At 32.7% G+C, this 23,929-nt stretch overlaps 1 protein-coding gene across 1 annotated transcript; it reads right to left on the reverse strand.

The window, feature by feature from the left end:
* Positions 1-2,071: 2,071 nt before the first annotated feature.
* On the reverse strand, positions 2,072-4,222 carry LOC139896710 (F-box/kelch-repeat protein SKIP6-like). Its single transcript, XM_071879350.1, has 2 exons — positions 3,032-4,222; positions 2,072-2,267 (listed from the first exon to the last, which is right to left on the reverse strand). The coding sequence occupies exon 1, from the start codon at positions 4,191-4,193 to the stop codon at positions 3,051-3,053; it is 1,143 nt and encodes a 380-aa protein (XP_071735451.1). The 5' UTR covers positions 4,194-4,222; the 3' UTR covers positions 2,072-2,267; positions 3,032-3,050.
* Positions 4,223-23,929: the final 19,707 nt, after the last annotated feature.

Genomic DNA, 23,929 nt, shown 5'->3' on the forward strand with positions numbered 1-23,929 from the left:
AATTCTACACTGAGTTTGAACCGAAAATCCCTTAGCTTTGGTAACTAGTAACTGCCAGTTATAAGAACTGGTGGGCGCGAGTAGTTGTATATGGATCCATAGGGCTTGACATCCCCGTCTGTTCCAGGTATAGAAACCCTAGCCTGAACTATAAAACAGAAGTATGCTATTTGAGTTTAGTACACGTTGGTTTGCGTGTATTGTACATGTTGGTTGCATGTATGTTAAAACAGGGGTACTTATTATAGACGTTAAAGCTTAGTTTCCAGTGTGCTCAATCTTGTAGAATCTTTTGATAAACGTTTCAGGTGAAACAACTAAAATCTTGTGATCCACCTTTATATACAGATTATACGAAACATTAAAACTATGAACTCACCAACCTTTGTGTTGACACTTGTTAGCATGTTTATTCTCAGGTTCCCTAGAAGTCTTCCGCTGTTTGCTTATATGTTAGACAAGCTATGTGCATGGAGTCTTACATGACATATTTTTCAAAGAAACGTTGCATTCACCAAATCATCACCATGTATCTTATTTTGACTGCATTGTCAACGGAAGTACTGTTGTAAACTATTATTTATGGTGATTGTCTATATGTAGAAATCATCAGATGTCGAAAACCTTTGATTTAAATATTCATTTATGGTGTGCCTTTTCAAAAGAATGCAATGTTTACAAAACGTATCATATAGAGGTCAAATACCTCGCAATGAAATCGATGAATGACGTGTTCGTCCATATGAATTTGGAGCGATGATCACAATATTAATTATGGATAAGATTTAATCCGATTGCTTTCGTGTGAGCTAAGCAATACACGCGTGCGCACCTCCTAATCAGATGTTCTGACAATATTCAGGACGTGCGCGCCGCACGTGATACGCACGAGCGCCATGCGTGTAGGTACGCGTATCATTAACATACACCCAAGGACACATTTTTTCAAGGGCAGAGAGGGCCCTTAACCCTCGAAATAAAAATAAAACTTGTAGTCTTTTGAGAGTTTGAGTTATGAACATTTAGACTTTTGAATCAACTAAATCAGAGTTCCTATAAAAGATGTATGATCAAAATCGTGAAGACTCGCAAAACTTACGAGTTGACACCGTTTTGGTCCTATTTCATTCATACGAAGTAGGGTTTAGTTGATTGAAAATCTCAAGCATTCGTAACTCAAAGAGCTATAAAATTTTTATTTTATGGTTATCGACCCTCCCTTTCAGAGAAGACCTATCTTGTCTAAGATATAATCAACTTAATAAAAATTTGTATTATGCGCCAAAATTATTGTCTTTTTAATAAAACATGTTTATCAGGCTCCCTTGTAAAACTCTTCAAGCTTTGTCACTGCATACACCGTATGCGAGTACTAAGAAAATGTGAATAAACTATACGCTTACAAATTATGTAAAGAAAAGTTTAATACTCGTAATAAACTATTCGTCAAAGAGGGTACATTAATCTAATTTATGGATAAAAGGTGGTGATGCAAAACTACAGATTGGAGATGAAGTTGCAGCAAAATCTTAAACCATGGTTGATGATCACAAGGTTAAACCATGCAGATAGAATACCAAATCTCAACATTGCATGATAGGTTCAGCAAGTGGATAAAGCAAACAAGAGACCTAGAGGAATTAGCATTCATTAGACATTACACTACTAGAACTTTACATAATTTATAAGTCAAAATACATACGGCTCTAGTTTTTGAGTCGACAACAAGCGTCGATTTATTGGCGACTTGACTAACTCTTAGAGCCTAAATTAAATTTTAGGCAGGATTTAAAACCCATGGAAATTTGATTTTACCATTTTCATGGCGTCTCTATTTTATTTTATTTTTAAAAAAAAAAAATTCCTACTTATTGGCCGGAGGTGCACTCGGAAGCAATCTCTCTATCCGTCGAATAGAAAGAGGGATGACTTTCTCTACTTTTGAGAGTGTTTTCACTTTGAGTGGAGAAATGACTTGTCTTTATTCTCGGATAGGAGAAGGATTGTCTATATCTCACCTCCCCATACACCACTTATGTGTTATTGGGTTTTGTTGTTGTTGTTGTATAAGTCAAAATACAATACAAGAGCTTTTGAATCACACAAACAAAAAAACTTTTTATTTGTAGTCAATGATACATTATACATATGACACAGAACAACACAATTTTTACAAATAAATATGAATTCACCATAAATTTTTATTCTTGATGGAGATTTAGAGCATATGTATAATGTTCAATCTGCAAGGAGAACACTTCAAGGTCCTGCAAAAAAGAAGAGAGTTTTCAAATCCAGTAAGTCACCTTAAAAATTAAGATTGTCGATTTTAATGAAACATTATACGGAATATTGTGATCATTTTGTGGTTTTCATGTGGAACGTGATTCAAAAAACTAACTGCATTTGTCAGTCGTAAACAATAAGATCAATAATCCAACCTAATCTAGTGAGTGTCAACAACAATAAAAGAAGGCTTCCAGACGGACCTCAAGCCATCACGAATAAAAATAAAAAGAAAGAAAAGAAAGCAAGCAGAGGACGGTATAATGTAGTGAGTTTGTCATAAAATCGAAAACTTTAGATGTTACATGAATAATACATCAAACTATTTATCATAAAGTTGGTCAAACACTAGTATCTTAGATGTGAAACAACAAAGACAATAACAAATTCAATTCAAGACTAAACTAACTATGCTACTCATGCTGGTAAATGATTAAGTAGTCATTATAAATTGTTTGAATAGAACAGAGTTCATATGTTAATATGGTCGCATAAGGGAGCATTTTAACTTCTCTAAATACGTATTCTCAAGTATATAACATTAATATAGATAAAATCATAACATTTGAAAAGTTGATCGCTATTATGATCCGCAAACTTGTGTCACGAAGGTTCGGTTAACCTACTTTCGCCCCCATTATCATTACTTTCTATTAATGAACAACATTACAACAATTTTAACATGAATCTAATAGCGATCAACAATGACTCAAGTATACTACAACTATAATGAAAGAAAGCATACCCTGCAAACTTATTGTAAGTCACAAAGCAACAGCCATACAATGCAGAATCGACGAACCAACAGGAACCGAAAGAATAACATCAACCCACAAAATCAAACCACTTAATCCACCATCTTCATCCTTTCGAACCTCAATCTCCGCACACATAACATCCATCATTTTACCACCACCACTACCCTCCTTACATTCCCACACAACACATAACCGCCCATCCAAATCCACCATTGTTGCACCGCACAAAAACTTCGGCAACCCTTTTTCCACCCCTCTCAACTCCTTCCAAACATCCTTCTCCACATCATACCCTCTAATCTTTCCTAAATAATCATAACAATACAAAACACCATCAATCACCGCCGCACGTCCTCTCCACCCTAGATCCAACCGCTTCGGAACCTTCCCCCACTCGTTCCCACCGACATTATAAACCACCCCACCGCGATCCGCCATCGCATAAATCCTACCGTCAATAACAGCACTTGCGTGCATCCATTTATCCTTACCATCCACCTCACCGCTAGCTACCGAACCCCAAACACCAACCGCAGGATCAAAAACCTCCGCCCAGTTAACCGACCTAGTTCGATTATCAACCAAACACCCTCCCAACACATATATCTTCCCATTTACAGTTGCTGCAGCTGCAAACTCTCGTCCTACTCTCATTTTAGGTCCAATTTCCCATTTATTGATTCTACAATCAAGTATCCAGACCGAAGTTGAGGGGATATCGTTAATTGAACCGCCAATTAAGTAAATTTTGGGACCGAGTATGGAAACTGCGGGACCTACTGGTTGGATTGGGATTGGGGGGAGGGGGTGAACTAGGGTTTTGAGATTATGGTTATTATTAGGGTTAGGGTTTGGGAAATGGTACCAATTGAAAGACGAATTATGACGGATGTTGAGGTAAAGTGAGTGTTGAGTGAATTTGAGGAAGGATCTGGTGGAGAAGAGGTGTTGGGAGCGTATGGTGGACCGCCATGTATTGGAGACTAGTGAGAGGGAAGGGTGGTGGTGACGTGGAACTCTTGCGATGCATTGGATTGCAACGTCGTCTGGGAGCTGTGGGATTAGTAAGGGTGGTTGTGGTGGTGATGAGGTGGTAGTTGTTGTTGGTGGGAGGTCGTCGGAGGTCGACGTGGTGGTTTGGTCGGTCATTGGAGGTGGAAGCTGCTCAGTGTTTTGGAAGACAATAACATGCTAGTTGACAGTTGCGTCACGTGTTTAGGCACAAGTTAAAATACTAGAGTACTACGTATTTATACGTTAGTACTATTTTTTACTAATATTTATTATTTATGAATTATTATTTTTTTTAAGCAAGAAAATATTATTAATTGTTATAATTGAGTAGATAATAACTATCTGTAGTGGACTATATTCTAATTTAAACTTGTAATATTAGAAGAGAGGAAATGTAAACTTCAGTAGTTTATTGAAGTATTGGTATATCATATGCTTTCAACTGAATTCATATTTATACTAACAAGTCTACTGTACAAATTATGACCATATTCATTACTTAGTAGGTGAAATAGTAGTAGTAATAAAATTGTGCAGATAATTCCTTGACTTTGTGTATCATAACACTCCCCCTTGGATGACAATTTTATTTGATTAGAGATCAACTAGTACTGCCTCGTTAAAAACCTTGCTAAAGAAAACCCATTGGGATAAAACTTTAGCTAAGGAAAAAAGAGTGCAGCATAGAGTTGACTCCCCCTCAAGTAGGCAACGCCTGAGTTGTTACATCTTCTGAACATGCCTCATGCCAATATTATGAACGTGTGTTCTGAAAATAGCAATTGGAAGTGCTTTGGTGAAAAGGTCAGCAGAGTTTTCGCTGGACTGAACATATCTCATTTCAATCTGGTTGTCCTTAATGAGATTTTGAGTGTATGAGAAGAATCTAGGAGGTATGTGTTTTGTTCGGTCACTTTTGATATACCCTTCTTTCATCTGTGTTATGCAAGCTACATTATCTTCATAGATAGTTTTTGGACTTTTATCGCGTTCTAGTCCACAAGAATCAGTAATGAGTTGTGTCATTGATCTCAACCAAAAACATTCCCGAGTAGCTTCATGTAATGCAATCACTTCGGCATGATTTGATGATGTTGCAACATGTGTTTGTTTTTTAGAACGCCATGATATTGCGGTACCTCCATTTAGGAATACATATCCATTTTGAGATTTAGCTTTATGTGGATCAGATAAATAACCTGCATCTGCATAACCAACCTGTGAAGACCCGTCCTAATTCAATCCGGACGAAGTCCATATCGATTACAAACGATTCACAACAGTTGATTACATCGCGAGGTAATTGACCTCTATATGATAAATTTTACAAACATTGCATTCGTTTTTAAAAGACAAACTTTCGTTACATCGACAGTTGACAGACATGTAAAGCATTTCATAATATATCCAAATATAATTGACTTAATAATAATCTTGATGAACTCAACGACTCGAATGCAACATCTTTTGAAATATGTCATGAATGACTCCAAGTAATATCTCTAATATGAGCAAATACACAGCGGAAGATTTCTTTCATACCTGAGAATAAACATGCTTTAAAGTGTCAACCAAAAGGTTGGTGAGTTCATTAGTTTAACATAAATAATCATTTCATAATTTTAATAGACCACAAGATTTCATATTTCCATTTCTCGTAAACATACGTCCCATGCATAGAGACAAAAATATCATTCATATGGATTGAACACCTGGTAACCGACATTCACAATTTGTATATAAGAATATCCCCATCATTCCGGGATCCTCCTTCGGACATGATATAAATTTCGAAGTACTAAAGCATCCGGTACTTTGGATGGGGCTTGTTGGGCCCGATAGATCTATCTTTAGAGTTCGCGTCAATTAGGGTGTCTGTTCCCTAATTCTTAGATTACCAGACTTAATAAAAAGGGCATATTCGATTAGATAATTCAACCATAGAATGTAGTTTCGATCACTTGTGTCCATTTCGTAAAACATTTATAAAAGCAGTGCATGTATTCTCAGTCCCAAAAATATATATTGCAAAAGCACTTAAAAAGGGAATAATGAAACTCACGCATATAAATATTGTAAAACAATTAATAAAGCATTTGCATGTATTCTCAGCCCAAAAATGTAAAGAGTAAAAGGGAGCAAATGAAACTCACCATACGATATTTTGTAGTAAAAATATGCATACGACGATACTGAACAATGTAAGGTTGGCCTCGGATTCATGAACCTATATCAGTTATGTATATGTTAACACATAGTCACATAATTCCTTCCCTATAATATTTATATTTATATCAAGTGTTGTTGTTATATAAATATATGTACTTTTTATATAATTGATGTTAATATGTTTAATACAATTTTATGTACTATTAATATAAGTATATAATATTTATTTGTTATATAAAAATAATACTATTAATAATAATAATAATTATTCTAGTAATAATAAATTGATAATAATAATAATAATAATGTTAAAAAAAATGGTAATTTTAATGTTAAAAGTATTAATGATAATAATAATAATTATGATATTAATATTAGTAATAATAATAATAAGTAATCTAAATATAATAACAATAACAATAAGACTAACAATAATAATAATAATAACAATAATAATAATAATAATAATAATAATAATAATAATAATAATAATAATAATAATAATAATAATAATAATAATAATAAAATTTAGTAACTACCTCAAAGAATAAGTTCCAAAAATAAGGGCCCTTTCCCAGCTCGAACCTAAGACCTCTTGGTAACCCAACACTCACTCTAACCGTTCCTCTATCCTTACTATTCTATTTTATTTCATGATTTAACTTTATTAAACCCGTTTTTATTATGTTTCCCTTTTTCTTCTTCAACTTCATAACCCGTCTACTAGTAACATATCTCGGCCCACTACTTATACGGCCCAACAGAAATCTAGCTGGACCTTGGCTTAACAAGACTAATCATAACAGCCCAAATCAAGATCCGTTTGAAATAAAGAACCTTTGTGCGTGGTTTTAGAAGTTAAATAGCACGTCCTTTTCTTCTTTCCAGCTCATTGATTTATAGATTACATCAAACATCATTATCTAATATTATCATATCACTTATTATTTTAATCCTTGTTACGGTTTCAGGAGCAAAAGTAAGCATACTCAGTATAGTAGAAAGAATAAATCAAAGAAGGTGGTTTCGTGATTTTAAACAGAAAGGTAAAGAAGCACACGGCTGTGGCAGCAGTAACAACACAAGGCTTTTTTTTTTGTGTGTTGGAAATCGAATAGAAAAAGCAAAAAAAAATGGAGGTTGTTCATGGTTGTGGATGGCATCGTAAAGGTGGTTTTTGGCTGTTAAAACTCAACCATTCAGGATGACAGTCATCGTTTTTCTTTTATCATAATCATAATCATATATCAATAATTTTATGAATAATAATAATTATTATAATATACCTTTAAATATTAAAAGAAAAGCAAGTGGGTTATCTTGTTAGAATGTGTCGGCCATAAATAAAAGAAAGGAGTCCGCACTAGAAATTTTAAAACAATAACAATATGATGTGTGGTCTTTGATTTTATGGCTTATTCAAAAAAAAAAAAGAACTGGTGATCAAACACAAGTAATTGCAGGTTGATGGTGATAAACGTGGTGGTTCATACGATAGAAAGGAACCAAATAAAAGGGTGTTTAGTTTTGATGGGTTGGTAGTGTTCGTGGTGTAACAGGAATTAAACGGCAGAGAGAAATAAAATATATAGCAGTGGTTAGTGGCGATGGTTTGTGGTTAAAACAGAAAAAAATATTGAACAATGATTGATGTGGGTGTCGATGAAGAAGATTCAAGGTGTTGAGGTGAAGGTGATGATATTCCGGCTGTAACAACAACCAAGAGAAAGAAATACAGCCGCCATACCTGTGTTGGTCTACTGTCTTCGAACAAGAAACAGAAAAATGCATAATAGTAGCAAACGTGGTTTACTTGTTATGGTTATGATGGAAGTGGTGTGCATGTAGTGTTCAACAGAAAGAACGGTGGTCGTGAGGTGATTCGATGGATGTTGAAATAGAAACGTAAGTTGTGGTGATCGGTGTTCTTGAAGAAGAAGAAGGCACAAGTTTGAGTGGTGATCGAGCTTAATGAAGGTGGTGTTTCGAGTGAAGAAGAAGATGTGATTGAGGTGGTTCCCGTTGATTGTTGTGGTGTGGGTTCATGGTCATGGCGATTTGGTCTCGGCAACAGGAAGAAAGAATATAGAAATTAAAAGGAAGAAAGTTGGTGATATGGGTGTGAGACTAGAAGCATAATAGCATATATCTATTAATCTATCCATATATAAGTGATACAGCTGTTTGATTGAAACACAAATAATAATATAATATAATCTAAGAATAATAATAATATAATATATACTATTAAATCATGGAACTTAAAAACGTGCACAGAAACAGTGTATGAGCCTTTTCATTTAACTTATACTACCGACAGTTTTATCGAACAGTGTACCGTGCGAAATCAGTGGTGGATAAAAGTGTTCCGAAAAATCTCATATTTTTAAATTAACTATATTTATTTATTTTGTTCATTATGGTATAAAATTCGATCATTAACTATTAAATAAAAATTACATCAACCGTCCCTCTCATTTATGGGTGAAATATAAAAAGTGTTAAAACTTACAAATAGTTCCTAATTATATTTTTAATAAGCCTAAAATTTATAGAACACATTTTCGTATCACCGTTTATTTCAAAATTAAATAAGTTTGAATTTAACTTGATTAATATCAATCGGAACATCAAACAAGTATTACAATCATTTAATATTTATTTTTAATATATTGTTATGTATATATAGATATGTTTTAAATAATAATAATTATTATTATAATATCATATTTCATAACAACAATATTCAATATTTCCAATTATACTTTCAATTATTATTTATATATATACATACATATCTATTTACAATTAGTGGTTCGTGAATCGTCGGGAATGGTCGAAGGTCAATTGAATATATGAACATAGTTCCAAAAATTTCGAGACTCAACATTATAGACTCTGCTTATCGTGTCGAAATCATAATAAGATTAGGTTTAAATTTGGTCGAAAATTTCCGGGTCGTCACAGTACCTACCCGTTAAAGAAATTTCGTCCCGAAATTTGTGTGAGGTGGTCATGGCTAACAATAAAAATGCTTTCATGACGAATATGAGTTGATAAATAGAGTTTTATCCTCATTGATTAATATAGACAAAACAATTCGATTATGTGAAGCGTACAAGTGAAGCTGCCACAAAAGATCGAGATAGAGATTTATCTTTTGATGTAGTCACGGCGAATTTCCGAAATTTAAGGGATTTGAAGAAAATCTTCGAAATCTAAAAGATTTGATTCTTCGGCGGGTAGGGAAATTAAGATCTCTAAAATTAAATACGGTGATCTACCTTGATTACTCTGTCTGATATTTCCATATAAATCAAACTCTTCCGTTCCCTTATTCTCACCATTTCTATACAATCTCCAAATTCAAAAGATTTTGAAAATGCTTAATCCAATTTTAAACCCTGATATTTTCCTAATTATCATTTCTATCATCCTTCTTTTCAATCTTCCACCAGAAAATTTTGTTTACTTTAATATAACCTTAGGGTGATACTATTCTTAATTATACCATGTCTTTATGTTGTTATTCGTATTAATATCCACGGTTTGTAACCACCGGGTTGTGATTGAGCTTTATATCTTCTCTTATAATTTGGAGCTCTTTGCCTTTTTATTCTTCTCTCGACCTCTAAGTCAAGCGAATAATGGTCCAGAATTCGTAGGTATGAAGTTTCGAATGATTATAACGTTCGAAGCACGAAGGAACATGATAGCACGATTTCATTTTTTCAAATTTATCAACATCACGGAAGAATAGAACTATCAAGAATATAATTTCTTGTTACGTTCAGAGATTAAGCAGAATGAAAGAGTTATGTAACATGGCACATGATGACGGTAGGGTCTGTGAATCATCATGTTCCATTCGAAACTCAGCATGACTTACTGTAATATAATTACGTTGATCAAGTGTCACTATATTATGCTAACTCATGCATCAGTTCCCAACATTACTTCAATAACATTCATATTTTAAGCTCGAAAGTTTACATAATATAGAAACTAACAGTTTCTATATGATGTAACACTGATAGCACTAAGAGATAAATAATTTCGGACGAGAATATTTATAAAAATATCTTCAGAAATATCGAAGATATTCATGATGATATTTTGGAATTTCTAAGTTCGATGGTTAATGAAGAAAAATTTTCCGCAAGATTTTAACATGAGTACGGAGCAAGATATTCATTGAAGGTTTCATCGGATTCAGAATTATCTGGATTCTTTGATTATAGGGTTTGGTCCTTGTATTTCTCCTTGGTCTCCTTCATGGTTAGCTCAATCCGTTTTTCAGTACAAAATTTTCTATCGAGCGTTCCCAACGCTCCATTATTTTGTTATCAAACTCGTGGGCATTTAGGCCATCTACGATTTTACTGTTTCCTCTGCATTTAATGCTATCATATCTAAATCGTCGATTATCTATCTGAGGTGTTTTCAGAGAATTGTGTTTTTAGATGATTAAACGCTGATGGTAATATGGTGGAATATAAAAAGTTCTCCGGTAACGATGAAGAAAGACAACTTATATATCAAGGTTATAATAAGGCTTATTCGAATGAAAAATTGAAGTTGATTTGCTGGAGCTGTGACAAATTTGGCTAATTTGAAAAGGAATCGCAAAGTTATTTTTGCTAATAAATGCCAAAATATTTAACGCGGATACGTGTTAAACTATGACTCTGGTTTCGAGAGTTTTTCAGGTACATAACTATATGTATCAATCTTTTCTTCCGTAGATGAAGTTATGGTTGGTTCATCCTCCCGATTGAGGTGTTTTCAAGAATCATGAAAGGTTTGAACGCGGATTGTAATCGTCAAGATACAAATGAGGTTTAAGATAAAATCAAGTGGCAAACTTGAAGAATTGTTTAGTTTCATATGTTATAATCAATATTTTAATTCATTTTAATTGTCCAGTGTTGGTAGTCCACAGTTGATATTCCACAGTAACAGTCCAGTAATTCATATATAATTTAATATATAATATTCGAATTGATTAATAAATATCGTGACCCATGTACATGTCTCAGACTCGATCACAACTCAAAGTATATATATTATTTGAGAATCAACCTCAACCCTGTATAGAGAACTCGATCATTACTGCATATAGAGTGTCTATGGTGATTCCAAATAATATATATAGATGCGTCGATATGATATGTCAAAACCTTGTATACGTGTCCCGATATTTAAAGTGCGTAAAATAAATAACAGAATTTAAATAACGATAAATAAAGTGCGTAAAGTAAATAATAGAAATTAAATGACGATAAATAAAATTGCGAGAATGTAAATTACGATAAATAAACTGCGATAATTAAATGGTAATACGGAATTAACAGTTAGCTAGGAACAGTTAGCTAGGATTTTGTTAGCGTGGATTCTTAATAGAATTTCATATTGTTAATTAATCTGTTTCTAATCAATTTTTATTGTGTCCATTATTTCTTCGTTATGCCACTTGATGGATTCTGATTGATCAAAATCCAAATATGTAATTGGATGAATATGGTTATTCTGTGGTGAACGGATTTGTATATCAGTGGATGTAAGTAGGATAGTATATGACTTGTGGAAACAGATTCGAAGAACGTACAATGTAACTTATTAATGTGAAATTTAAATGGTCCTCGGGTATTACCTACCCGTTAAAATATTTTCATCATTAACAGTTTGTACAAGAGAATTTTTAATTACAATCTTTATGAAAACATATATATACATATATATTTTCTTCAGATGTATTCATGGATTTAATGAGTTAATATAATATTAAACTCATTTGCTTTTCGGTTGAAACTAGAATAAATAATCTTTAAAACTTTAGAGATTACATATTCGATATGTCGAACGAAGATCATACTCAAAGTACAGATGATGATATTGAAGCATGGATTGTTGATGGTACTGGTGTTGTTATTGATTGTACTATTGGTGCCGGTGATGTTGCTGAAGCTGGTACATTTTGCACCATATTCTCCGAATTGATTATTCGAGCGCGAAGTTTGTTGACTTATTACTCCAGGATGATTGTCGGTCAGAACGAGCGGATGAATAAGGTTCAGAATTGTGGATAGGATATAATCTTGTCAAATTACCCCGGAAATGAGACTGAAAATGGTGTCTCGAACAGGTTCGCGGGTAACGCTTCAGGTTTATTGTCAAGAGGTGAATTCGGTTGGGGGAAGGGATTGTCTTTTGCGCGTTTCCATTAATTAAGTCGATTACGAACCCATCAGATGAATTGATAATGGCTGATTGGTTGATTCATGCCGTTGACGCTGTTTTCGGAGCTTAGGTGAACATCTATGTCGGAATAGCTGTCGGAATAACTATCGGAATAGCTATCGGAATCTGAGGGACTCGAACTGGTTTAGGGATTCATCCCGTACGATCAGATGAAGGATTTTCGATAAGAAATAGATTATAGGATGTAGATTAGTACCCTGCAATACATAATTTACATATGCATATATATTACTAAAATCTCATAAGTTATAGAGGAATCTACGGAAGCTATCAGGCAAAGGTAACAATAACATATACGCTAAGATATGAATTGTCAGATACACTAAGATATGAATTTTGTCTATACACTATTCATGCAATCATTGCAGTAAGATGTGTCTAGACTAAGAATGATAAGCAGATGATTTTCGACTAGAAATGATAAGCAAAACTTTTGACAAGCAGACACGGTCGGAGTCCAGACTCACTAATGCATCCTAACGACTTATCAGTTAGACACACTAATGCAGACCTGGTTCGCTAAGACCACCGCTCTGATACCAACTGTGAAGACCCGTCCTAATTCAATCCGGACGAAGTCCATATCGATTACAAACGATTCACAACAGTTGATTACATCGCGAGGTAATTGACCTCTATATGATAAATTTTACAAACATTGCATTCGTTTTTAAAAGACAAACTTTCGTTACATCGACAGTTGACAGACATGTAAAGCATTTCATAATATATCCAAATATAATTGACTTAATAATAATCTTGATGAACTCAACGACTCGAATGCAACATCTTTTGAAATATGTCATGAATGACTCCAAGTAATATCTCTAATATGAGCAAATGCACAGCGGAAGATTTCTTTCATACCTGAGAATAAACATGCTTTAAAGTGTCAACCAAAAGGTTGGTGAGTTCATTAGTTTAACATAAATAATCATTTCATAATTTTAATAGACCACAAGATTTCATATTTCCATTTCTCGTAAACATACGTCCCATGCATAGAGACAAAAATATCATTCATATGGATTGAACACCTGGTAACCGACATTCACAATTTGTATATAAGCATATCCCCATCATTCCGGGATCCTCCTTCGGACATGATATAAATTTCGAAGTACTAAAGCATCCGGTACTTTGGATGGGGCTTGTTGGGCCCGATAGATCTATCTTTAGAGTTCGCGTCAATTAGGGTGTCTGTTCCCTAATTCTTAGATTACCAGACTTAATAAAAAGGGCATATTCGATTAGATAATTCAACCATAGAATGTAGTTTCGATCACTTGTGTCCATTTCGTAAAACATTTATAAAAGCAGTGCATGTATTCTCAGTCCCAAAAATATATATTGCAAAAGCACTTAAAAAGGGAATAATGAAACTCACGCATATAAATATTGTAAAACAATTAATAAAGCATTTGCATGTATTCTCAGCCCAAAAATGTAAAGAGTAAAAGGGAGCAAATGAAACTCACCATACGATATTTTGTAGTAAAAATATGCATACGACGATACTGAACAATGTAAGGTTGGCCTCGGATTCATGAACCTATATCAGTTATGTATATGTTAACACATAGTCACATAATTCCTTCCCTATAATATTTATATTTATATCAAGTGTTGTTGTTATATAAATATATGTACTTTTTATATAATTGATGTTAATATGTTTAATATAATTTTATGTACTATTAATATAAGTATATAATATTTATTTGTTATATAAAAATAATACTATTAATAATAATAATAATTATTCTAGTAATAATAAATTGATAATAATAATAATAATAATGTTAAAAAAAAATGGTAATTTTAATGTTAAAAGTATTAATGATAATAATAATAATTATGATATTAATATTAGTAATAATAATAATAAGTAATCTAAATATAATAACAATAACAATAAGACTAACAATAATAATAATAATAACAATAATAATAATAATAATAATAATAATAATAATAATAATAATAATAATAATAATAATAATAATAATAATAATAATAAAATTTAGTAACTACCTCAAAGAATAAGTTCCAAAAATAAGGGCCCTTTCCCAGCTCGAACCTAAGACCTCTTGGTAACCCAACACTCACTCTAACCGTTCCTCTATCCTTACTATTCTATTTTATTTCATGATTTAACTTTATTAAACCCGTTTTTATTATGTTTCCCTTTTTCTTCTTCAACTTCATAACCCGTCTACTAGTAACATATCTCGGCCCACTACTTATACGGCCCAACAGAAATCTAGCTGGACCTTGGCTTAACAAGACTAATCATAACAGCCCAAATCAAGATCCGTTTGAAATAAAGAACCTTTGTGCGTGGTTTTAGAAGTTAAATAGCACGTCCTTTTCTTCTTTCCAGCTCATTGATTTATAGATTACATCAAACATCATTATCTAATATTATCATATCACTTATTATTTTAATCCTTGTTACGGTTTCAGGAGCAAAAGTAAGCATACTCAGTATAGTAGAAAGAATAAATCAAAGAAGGTGGTTTCGTGATTTTAAACAGAAAGGTAAAGAAGCACACGGCTGTGGCAGCAGTAACAACACAAGGCTTTTTTTTTGTGTGTTGGAAATCGAATAGAAAAAGCAAAAAAAAATGGAGGTTGTTCATGGTTGTGGATGGCATCGTAAAGGTGGTTTTTGGCTGTTAAAACTCAACCATTCAGGATGACAGTCATCGTTTTTCTTTTATCATAATCATAATCATATATCAATAATTTTATGAATAATAATAATTATTATAATATACCTTTAAATATTAAAAGAAAAGCAAGTGGGTTATCTTGTTAGAATGTGTCGGCCATAAATAAAAGAAAGGAGTCCGCACTAGAAATTTTAAAACAATAACAATATGATGTGTGGTCTTTGATTTTATGGCTTATTCAAAAAAAAAAAAGAACTGGTGATCAAACACAAGTAATTGCAGGTTGATGGTGATAAACGTGGTGGTTCATACGATAGAAAGGAACCAAATAAAAGGGTGTTTAGTTTTGATGGGTTGGTAGTGTTCGTGGTGTAACAGGAATTAAACGGCAGAGAGAAATAAAATATATAGCAGTGGTTAGTGGCGATGGTTTGTGGTTAAAACAGAAAAAAATATTGAACAATGATTGATGTGGGTGTCGATGAAGAAGATTCAAGGTGTTGAGGTGAAGGTGATGATATTCCGGCTGTAACAACAACCAAGAGAAAGAAATACAGCCGCCATACCTGTGTTGGTCTACTGTCTTCGAACAAGAAACAGAAAAATGCATAATAGTAGCAAACGTGGTTTACTTGTTATGGTTATGATGGAAGTGGTGTGCATGTAGTGTTCAACAGAAAGAACGGTGGTCGTGAGGTGATTCGATGGATGTTGAAATAGAAACGTAAGTTGTGGTGATCGGTGTTCTTGAAGAAGAAGAAGGCACAAGTTTGAGTGGTGATCGAGCTTAATGAAGGTGGTGTTTCGAGTGAAGAAGAAGATGTGATTGAGGTGGTTCCCGTTGATTATTGTGGTGTGGGTTCATGGTCATGGCGATTTGGTCTCGGCAACAGGAAGAAAGAATATAGAAATTAAAAGGAAGAAAGTTGGTGATATGGGTGTGAGACTAGAAGCATAATAGCATATATCTATTAATCTATCCATATATAAGTGATACAGCTGTTTGATTGAAACACAAATAATAATATAATATAATCTAAGAATAATAATAATATAATATATACTATTAAATCATGGAACTTAAAAACGTGCACAGAAACAGTGTATGAGCCTTTTCATTTAACTTATACTACCGACAGTTTTATCGAACAGTGTACCGTGCGAAATCAGTGGTGGATAAAAGTGTTCCGAAAAATCTCATATTTTTAAATTAACTATATTTATTTATTTTGTTCATTATGGTATAAAATTCGATCATTAACTATTAAATAAAAATTACATCAACCGTCCCTCTCATTTATGGGTGAAATATAAAAAGTGTTAAAACTTACAAATAGTTCCTAATTATATTTTTAATAAGCCTAAAATTTATAGAACACATTTTCGTATCACCGTTTATTTCAAAATTAAATAAGTTTGAATTTAACTTGATTAATATCAATCGGAACATCAAACAAGTATTACAATCATTTAATATTTATTTTTAATATATTGTTATGTATATATAGATATGTTTTAAATAATAATAATTATTATTATAATATCATATTTCATAACAACAATATTCAATATTTCCAATTATACTTTCAATTATTATTTATATATATACATACATATCTATTTACAATTAGTGGTTCGTGAATCGTCGGGAATGGTCGAAGGTCAATTGAATATATGAACATAGTTCCAAAAATTTCGAGACTCAACATTATAGACTCTGCTTATCGTGTCGAAATCATAATAAGATTAGGTTTAAATTTGGTCGAAAATTTCCGGGTCGTCACACAACCAAATCTTGTTTCGATTCGTTAGAATAAAATAATCCTAAATCAGTAGTTCCTCGAAGGTATCGAAATATGTGTTTGATCCCATTCCAGTGACTTTTGGTAGGAGCTGAGCTGAACCTTGCCAACAAATTAACTGCAAAAGAAATGTCAGGTCTTGTACAATTTGTAAGATACATAAGAGCTCCAATTGCACTAAGATATGGTACTTCTGGTCCCAGGATATCTTCATGATCTTCATAGGGACGAAATGGATCAGTGTCAACATTAAGTGATCTAACAACCATAGGAGTACTTAATGGTTTTGTCTTGTCCATATTAAAACGTTTTAAAATCTTTTTAGTATATGTTGTTTGATGTACAAGTAAACCATTAGGCATATGTTCAATTTGTAAACCAAGGCAATACTTGGTTTTTCCGAGATCTTTCATTTCAAATTCTTTCTTTAGAAGTTGAATGGCTTCATGGATCTCTTTATTTGTACCTATAATATTAAGATCATCAACATAAACAGCTATGATCACATATTCGGATGTTGTTTTCTTAATGAAAACACATGGGCAAATAAGATTATTGGTATATCCTTTGCTTATCAAGTAATCACTTAATCGTTTATACCACATGCGACCTGATTGTTTCAACCCATATAAAGACCTTTGTAACTTGATTGAGTACATTTCTTTGAGTTTTGCATTGGTTACTTCTGATACCTTAAATCCTTCAGGTATCTTCATATATATATATCACTATCAAGTGATCCATAAAGATAAGCAGTCACAACATCCATGAGATGCATTTCTAAATTTTTAGAAACTGCCAGGCTGATTAAGTATCTAAAAGTAATTTTATCCATAACAGGACAATAAGTTTCCTCATAATCAATTCCTGGTCTTTGAGAAAAACCTTGAGCTACAAGTCTAGCTTTATACCTTGTAACTTCATTTTTCTCATTTCTTTTTCGCACAAAAACCCATCTATATCCCACAGGTTTCACATCTTTAGGTATGGGAATGATAGATCCGAAAACTTTTCTTTTATTGAGCGATTCAAATTCAGCTCGTATTGCTCCTTTCCAATGATCCCAATCATGTCTATTTTGACATTCCATGACAGATTTTGGTTCTGGATCATCATCATCATTCATGATGCCATATGCAACATTATATGAAAATATCTCATCAAGATTTTTCATTTCATTTCGGTTCCATAATATTTTTGAATGTGCATAATTGATTGAAAATTCCGTATTGACATCATCAATCTCTTCTGCAGAAGGAGTATTGATTTGTAGTTCTTCTTGAACACTTTCTTTTACCTCATTATTAGCTGATTTTCTTTTTCGAGGATTTTTATCTTTGGAACCAATTGGTCTCCCACATTTCTGGTGTGGCAAAGACTCAAGAATGACATTATTGCCAGTTTTTGGAATTTCAATCCGAGCTGGAGCATTTGCTGCTGGTATATATGATTTAGTCACTCTTTTTGTATCTGTAAATGCATCAGGCAATTTATTCGCAAGTTCTTGCATATGCATTATTTTTTGAACTTCGGTCTCGCATTCTTTTGTGCGAGGATCAAGATACATTAATTGAGGTTCACACCATGAAATATCATTTTCTTTATTTTTTATTTCTCCCCCTAATCTAGGGAATAATGTTTCATTAAAGTGACAATCAGCAAAACGTGTTGTAAAAACATCACCCGTCATGGGTTCAATATATCTTATTATTGAAGATGTTTCATATCCAACATATATTCCCATCCTTCTTTGAGGACCCATTTTAGTGTGTTGTGGTGGTGCGATAGGGACATAAACCGCACCACCAAATGTTCTAAGGTGGGAAATATTTGACTGATGGCCAAAAGCAAGTTGCAAGGGAGAATATGTATGACTTGCGCTTGGTCTAATGCGAATCAATGATGCAGCATGCAAAATTGCATGGCCCCATACAGATACTGGGAGTTTTGTTCGCATTATCAATGGTCTAGCTATTAGCTGCAATCGTTTAATTAATGATTCAGCTAAACCATTTTGTGTATGCACATGGGCAACGGGATGTTCAACAATAATCTCAATAGACATGCAAAAGTTATTAAATGCTTGAGACGTAAACTCACCGGCATTATCTAGTCTCACCCTTTTAATAGTATAATCAGGGAAATGTGCTCTCAATTTAATAATTTGAGCAAGAAATTTTGCAAATGCCATATTTTGACTTGATAATAGACAAACATGAGACCATCTACTAGATGCGTTTATTAGAACCATAAAATATCTAAATGGTCCACATGGTGGATGAATTGGTCCACATATATCACCTTGAATTCTTTCAAGAAACATTGGTGATTCTTTTTCAACCTTAAGAGGTGATGGTCTTATTATCAACTTTCCAAGTGAGCATGATGTACATGGGATAAGTGCATCATGAGGGATCCTTTGATCCGCCAATGGATGTCCATGTGTATTTTGTATTATTCTTTTCATCATTGTTGATCCTGGGTGGCCTAATCTCTCATGCCACAAACTGATCATTACAGGATCACATGACTTTTCTTTAAGTACCACATTTACTTCAGGTACATTTATATGTGTATAATGTAAACCAGAATGAAGTCTTGGTAGTTTTTCAATTACACGATTCTTATCAGTGATACTTAAATATTTTTCATTTTCTGTTGTCACTGACTGATAATCATATCCATTTTGGTATATGTCAGAGAAACTTAACAAATTTCTCTTTGACATGGGAGAAAATAAGGCATTATTTATCAGAAAATTCGTACCATTTGGTAACATGAATTTTGCCTTTCCCATTCCTTTTATTAAGTCCACAGGACCTGATATAGTATGTATAGTTCCTTCCGTTGCTTTCAAGTCTGTGAAATATTTTTTAGATTTGAGTATGGTGTGAGTGGCACCACTGTCTGCAATACAAATATCTCCACCATTTGATTGATTTTTTACTCTAGCAGTATACATCATGAACTTCAAAAAAATATGAGAAACAAATAATGAGTACATAATTCATCAATATATTACATTCAAAACATGTTACAAACGATAGCACATAATAAGGAAATATGTAGTAAACTAGATATGGTGTAGATTGAAAATCTACAACCATTTATTTAACGGGAACATATAATAGGATATCTATATATATAGATATTAAAAAATTTATTCATTAAAGTAGTCACAAGTTGGCTCAGTGATTTTTGTATCAAGGTCATCCACAAGATTTGCTTCTTTTCGTTTTCCCTTTAGGGATTCTTGATACCGATTAACAGAATGCTGATTTGTTCGGCAGTTTTTAGACCAGTGGCCAATTTTACCACATCAGTAACAAGAATCTTCAACATTCTTTGAAGAGCCTTCTTCAACATTGTGATTTGTGGGATTGTATCGTGTTTGGATTTTATAATTTTGTGGATTATTATTTCTTTGTCTACGACCACGACCACCACCACGACCATTACCATAAGGGTGATTTTGAACATAGTTATGATTTTTATTATTGTTATGGTAATTTCCATGATGACGGTTTTGGCCAAAATGGCCAAGACCTTGTCCACGCCCTCGTCCATGTGCATTTCTTCTTTTATTATTATTATTGTTAATAGCATTAGCTTTAGGAAATGCTAGCGCACCGGTAGGACTAGATTCTTGATTTTTCATCAGTAATTCTTTATTAACTTCTGCAACTAAGAGATAAGTTTGAAGTTTGGAAAAAGTTTTATAATTCTGCAATCTTAAATTTTCTTGCACAATTATGTTTGCAGAATGCATTGTAGAGAAAGTTTTCTCCATCATATCAGCATCACTTATTTCTTGACCACAGAATTGAAGCTTTGAACGGATCTTGAACATGGCCGAGTTGTATTCACTTACCTTTTTGAAATCTTGGAACCTTAGATTTCTCCATTCTTCCCTTGCCGCTGGGAGTAATATTTCCTTTTGATTATCGAATCTACTCTTGATACTTTCCCATAAAATATGTGGATCTTTGATAGTGAGAAACATATGTTTTAAGGTAGTATCAATATGTTTGCGAATAAAAGCAATTGATTTTAATTTATCTTGATCGGAACAAATATTGTTTTCTTTTAAAGTTTCTAGAATACCCAATGATCCAAGATTTATTTCTACGTCCATAACCCATGATGTGTAGTTTGTTCCCGATACGTCTAAGGCATCAAACTCAAGCTTTGATAAGTTTGACATTTTCTATTTTCAGAAAGATGAACAACATAAATCATAATCATAATCATAATAATAATCAATTTTTTTTTCATAGACAAATAACAACATGAAATTAGAATTAGTTTAGATTCATAAGTAGCAAACAAAAGAATAATGATATGATTACAAATAATAAAACCATAAGGGAAGGATAGAATATAGGTTCATCTAGTGGTGTACAAGCAGCAAGGATGATAGCTATTATGACCAATACAGTAGGAAAAATCATCCTTGAGTTAATCATCTTTTAATAAAAAAAATTTGGAGAGTAGTAATTTGAGAAAATGAAGATTGATTTGTGAAAATGTGAAAACGGAGATGTTTAATTTATATTTGAAAAATATAGTCGTTGTAACGTCGTCAATCGACGTTAACAACCATTATGTATATATGACCGTTGTAACGTCATTAATTAATGTTAACGATCGTTATGTTGCCGTTGTATTAAAATAATTTTAATAAAAGAATTTTATTAGTATAAATATGATTACTATAAAATACATTTAGTATAAATACGTTTAGTATAAATACAAAGATTAAGAGAATAAACATATTATGCATAAATAATAAATTTAAGAATAAACATTAGTATGCATGAAATAAATAATGATTAATTGCATAAGTAATCATAAATGTTATATAACATAAATATAAATGTTAGTGAAGTTAATAAGAGTTAGATTACAGAAAATATAATTCAGGCGGTATAACCGACCATATATAACTTAAATAACATAAATATAAATGTTAGTGAAGTTAATAAAAGTTAGATTACAGAAATATAATTCAGGTGGTATAATCGACCATATATAATTTAAATAACATAAATATAAATGTTAGTGAAGTTAATAAAAGTTAGATTACAGAAATATAATTCAGGCGGTATAACCGACCATATATAACTTAAATAACATAAATATAAATGTTAGTGAAGTTAATAAAAGTTAGATTACAGAAATATAATTCAGGCGGTATAACCGACCATATATAACTTAAATAACATAAATATAAATGTTAGTAAAGTTAATAAAAGTTAGATTACAGAAATATAATTCAGGCGGTATAACCGACCATATATAATTTAAATAACATAAATATAAATGTTAGTGAAGTTAATAAAAGTTAGATTACAGAAATATAATTCAGGCGGTATAACCGACAATATATAACTTAAATAACATAAATATAAATGTTAGTGAAGTTAATAAAAGTTAGATTACAGAAATATAATTCAGGCGGTATAACCGACCATATATAACTTAAATAACATAAATATAAATGTTAGTGAAGTTAATAAAAGTTAGATAATTTCTTACCTTGATTAGTGACGTGTGCTTACTTAGATAAAAATTGATTATACGGAGCACTTTGTGCTGATAACATGTTATAATTGAGTAGATAATAACTATCTTTAGTGGCCTATGCTCTAATTTAAACTTGTAATATTAGAAGAGAGGAAATGTAAACTTCAGTAGTTTATTGAAGTATTGGTACATCATATGCTTTCAACTGAATCCATATTTATACTAACAAGTCTACTGTACAAATTATGACCATATTCATTACTTAGTAGGTGAAATAGTAGTAGTAATAAAATTGTGCAGACAATTCCTTGACTTTGTGTATCATAACATTAATCAGTTATTGTACAACTTTCGCAAATTACATCACGAGAATTAGGTTGCGAAGTGAGCAACCAATAAGACTAAACTAACACGAAAGATATAAGTGCGGGATGCTCAACTAAGTAAGTCAATCAAACTTTTTTTCCTCTCGAAATCCACTCGAATGACTTGACTTAGATTTCATTAAGAGTAACCGGGGCACTCCACGAATTTCCGCAATACACTTGATTATTACGGTTCTTTCAAATATAGTTTACAATTATTCACTCGATAGCTTGCCAAATTTTCTTTCCGAAAGGAGACATAGAAACACCAGAGTTGCCTCTAAGAATCTCATTGAAGATTCGAGAAGGATCCCAACCCTCACCAACTATAGACTCGCATCCAAATATCTTGAGCAAACGAGCAAAATAACAAGGTATGATCCGTTGTTTTAATATCATCATCACAAAGAGGACATCGAACACTATGTAGATCAATACCCCTTTTTTATAACTCAATCCTTACCGGTAGTCTTTTCTTCATCAAACGCCACACAAAAACTTCAATTTTTTTTAGGTACTAAGTTGTTACGCGAAGTACTTAAGTAATTATTACCCAAAGATAAAAGCTTTTCATCGCACAAATCCGAAAATTTTTTGACGGTGAAGTGTTTGTCCCTATCCAAGTTCCATTGCCATGAATCCTCATTCTCGCTTAACATTACCTCCGAAACCATCTGCATCAGCAACTCGAGTTCTCCCAGGCCTCTGCCCGAAGGTTGATGAACCCAGGCCCATGTGAAGTTGCACGGTTGATTGGACGACACTATACGTGAATTAACAGAAGCCAGTTTGTTACATTCCAGTCGAAACAAACGCGGGAACAGCTCACTAAGCTTGCAATTTCTGATTCACACTTCATTCCAAATAGATGTATCCGACTCATTCCAAATTGTTTTAACGAACGAGCTTTTGAAGCTTATTCCAATATCTTCCAAAGTATTACTTGCAACAATGATATTATGCCAAGTACCTAAGGTTGGGTGATAACCTAAGTCACCACCCGACCCTAGGCCACCAATCGAACCATAAATGCTACGAATCACTCTAACCCAAAGTGAGTTGGTTTCGATTTT

This window comes from Rutidosis leptorrhynchoides, chromosome 3 (assembly GCF_046630445.1).
Source record: "Rutidosis leptorrhynchoides isolate AG116_Rl617_1_P2 chromosome 3, CSIRO_AGI_Rlap_v1, whole genome shotgun sequence".
NCBI lineage: Eukaryota > Viridiplantae > Streptophyta > Magnoliopsida > Asterales > Asteraceae > Rutidosis > Rutidosis leptorrhynchoides.

Coding starts and splice junctions, on each gene's coding strand:
- LOC139896710 (XM_071879350.1), bottom strand. CDS start 4,193: ATGACCGACCAAACCACCACGTCGACCTCCGACGACCTCCCACCAACA.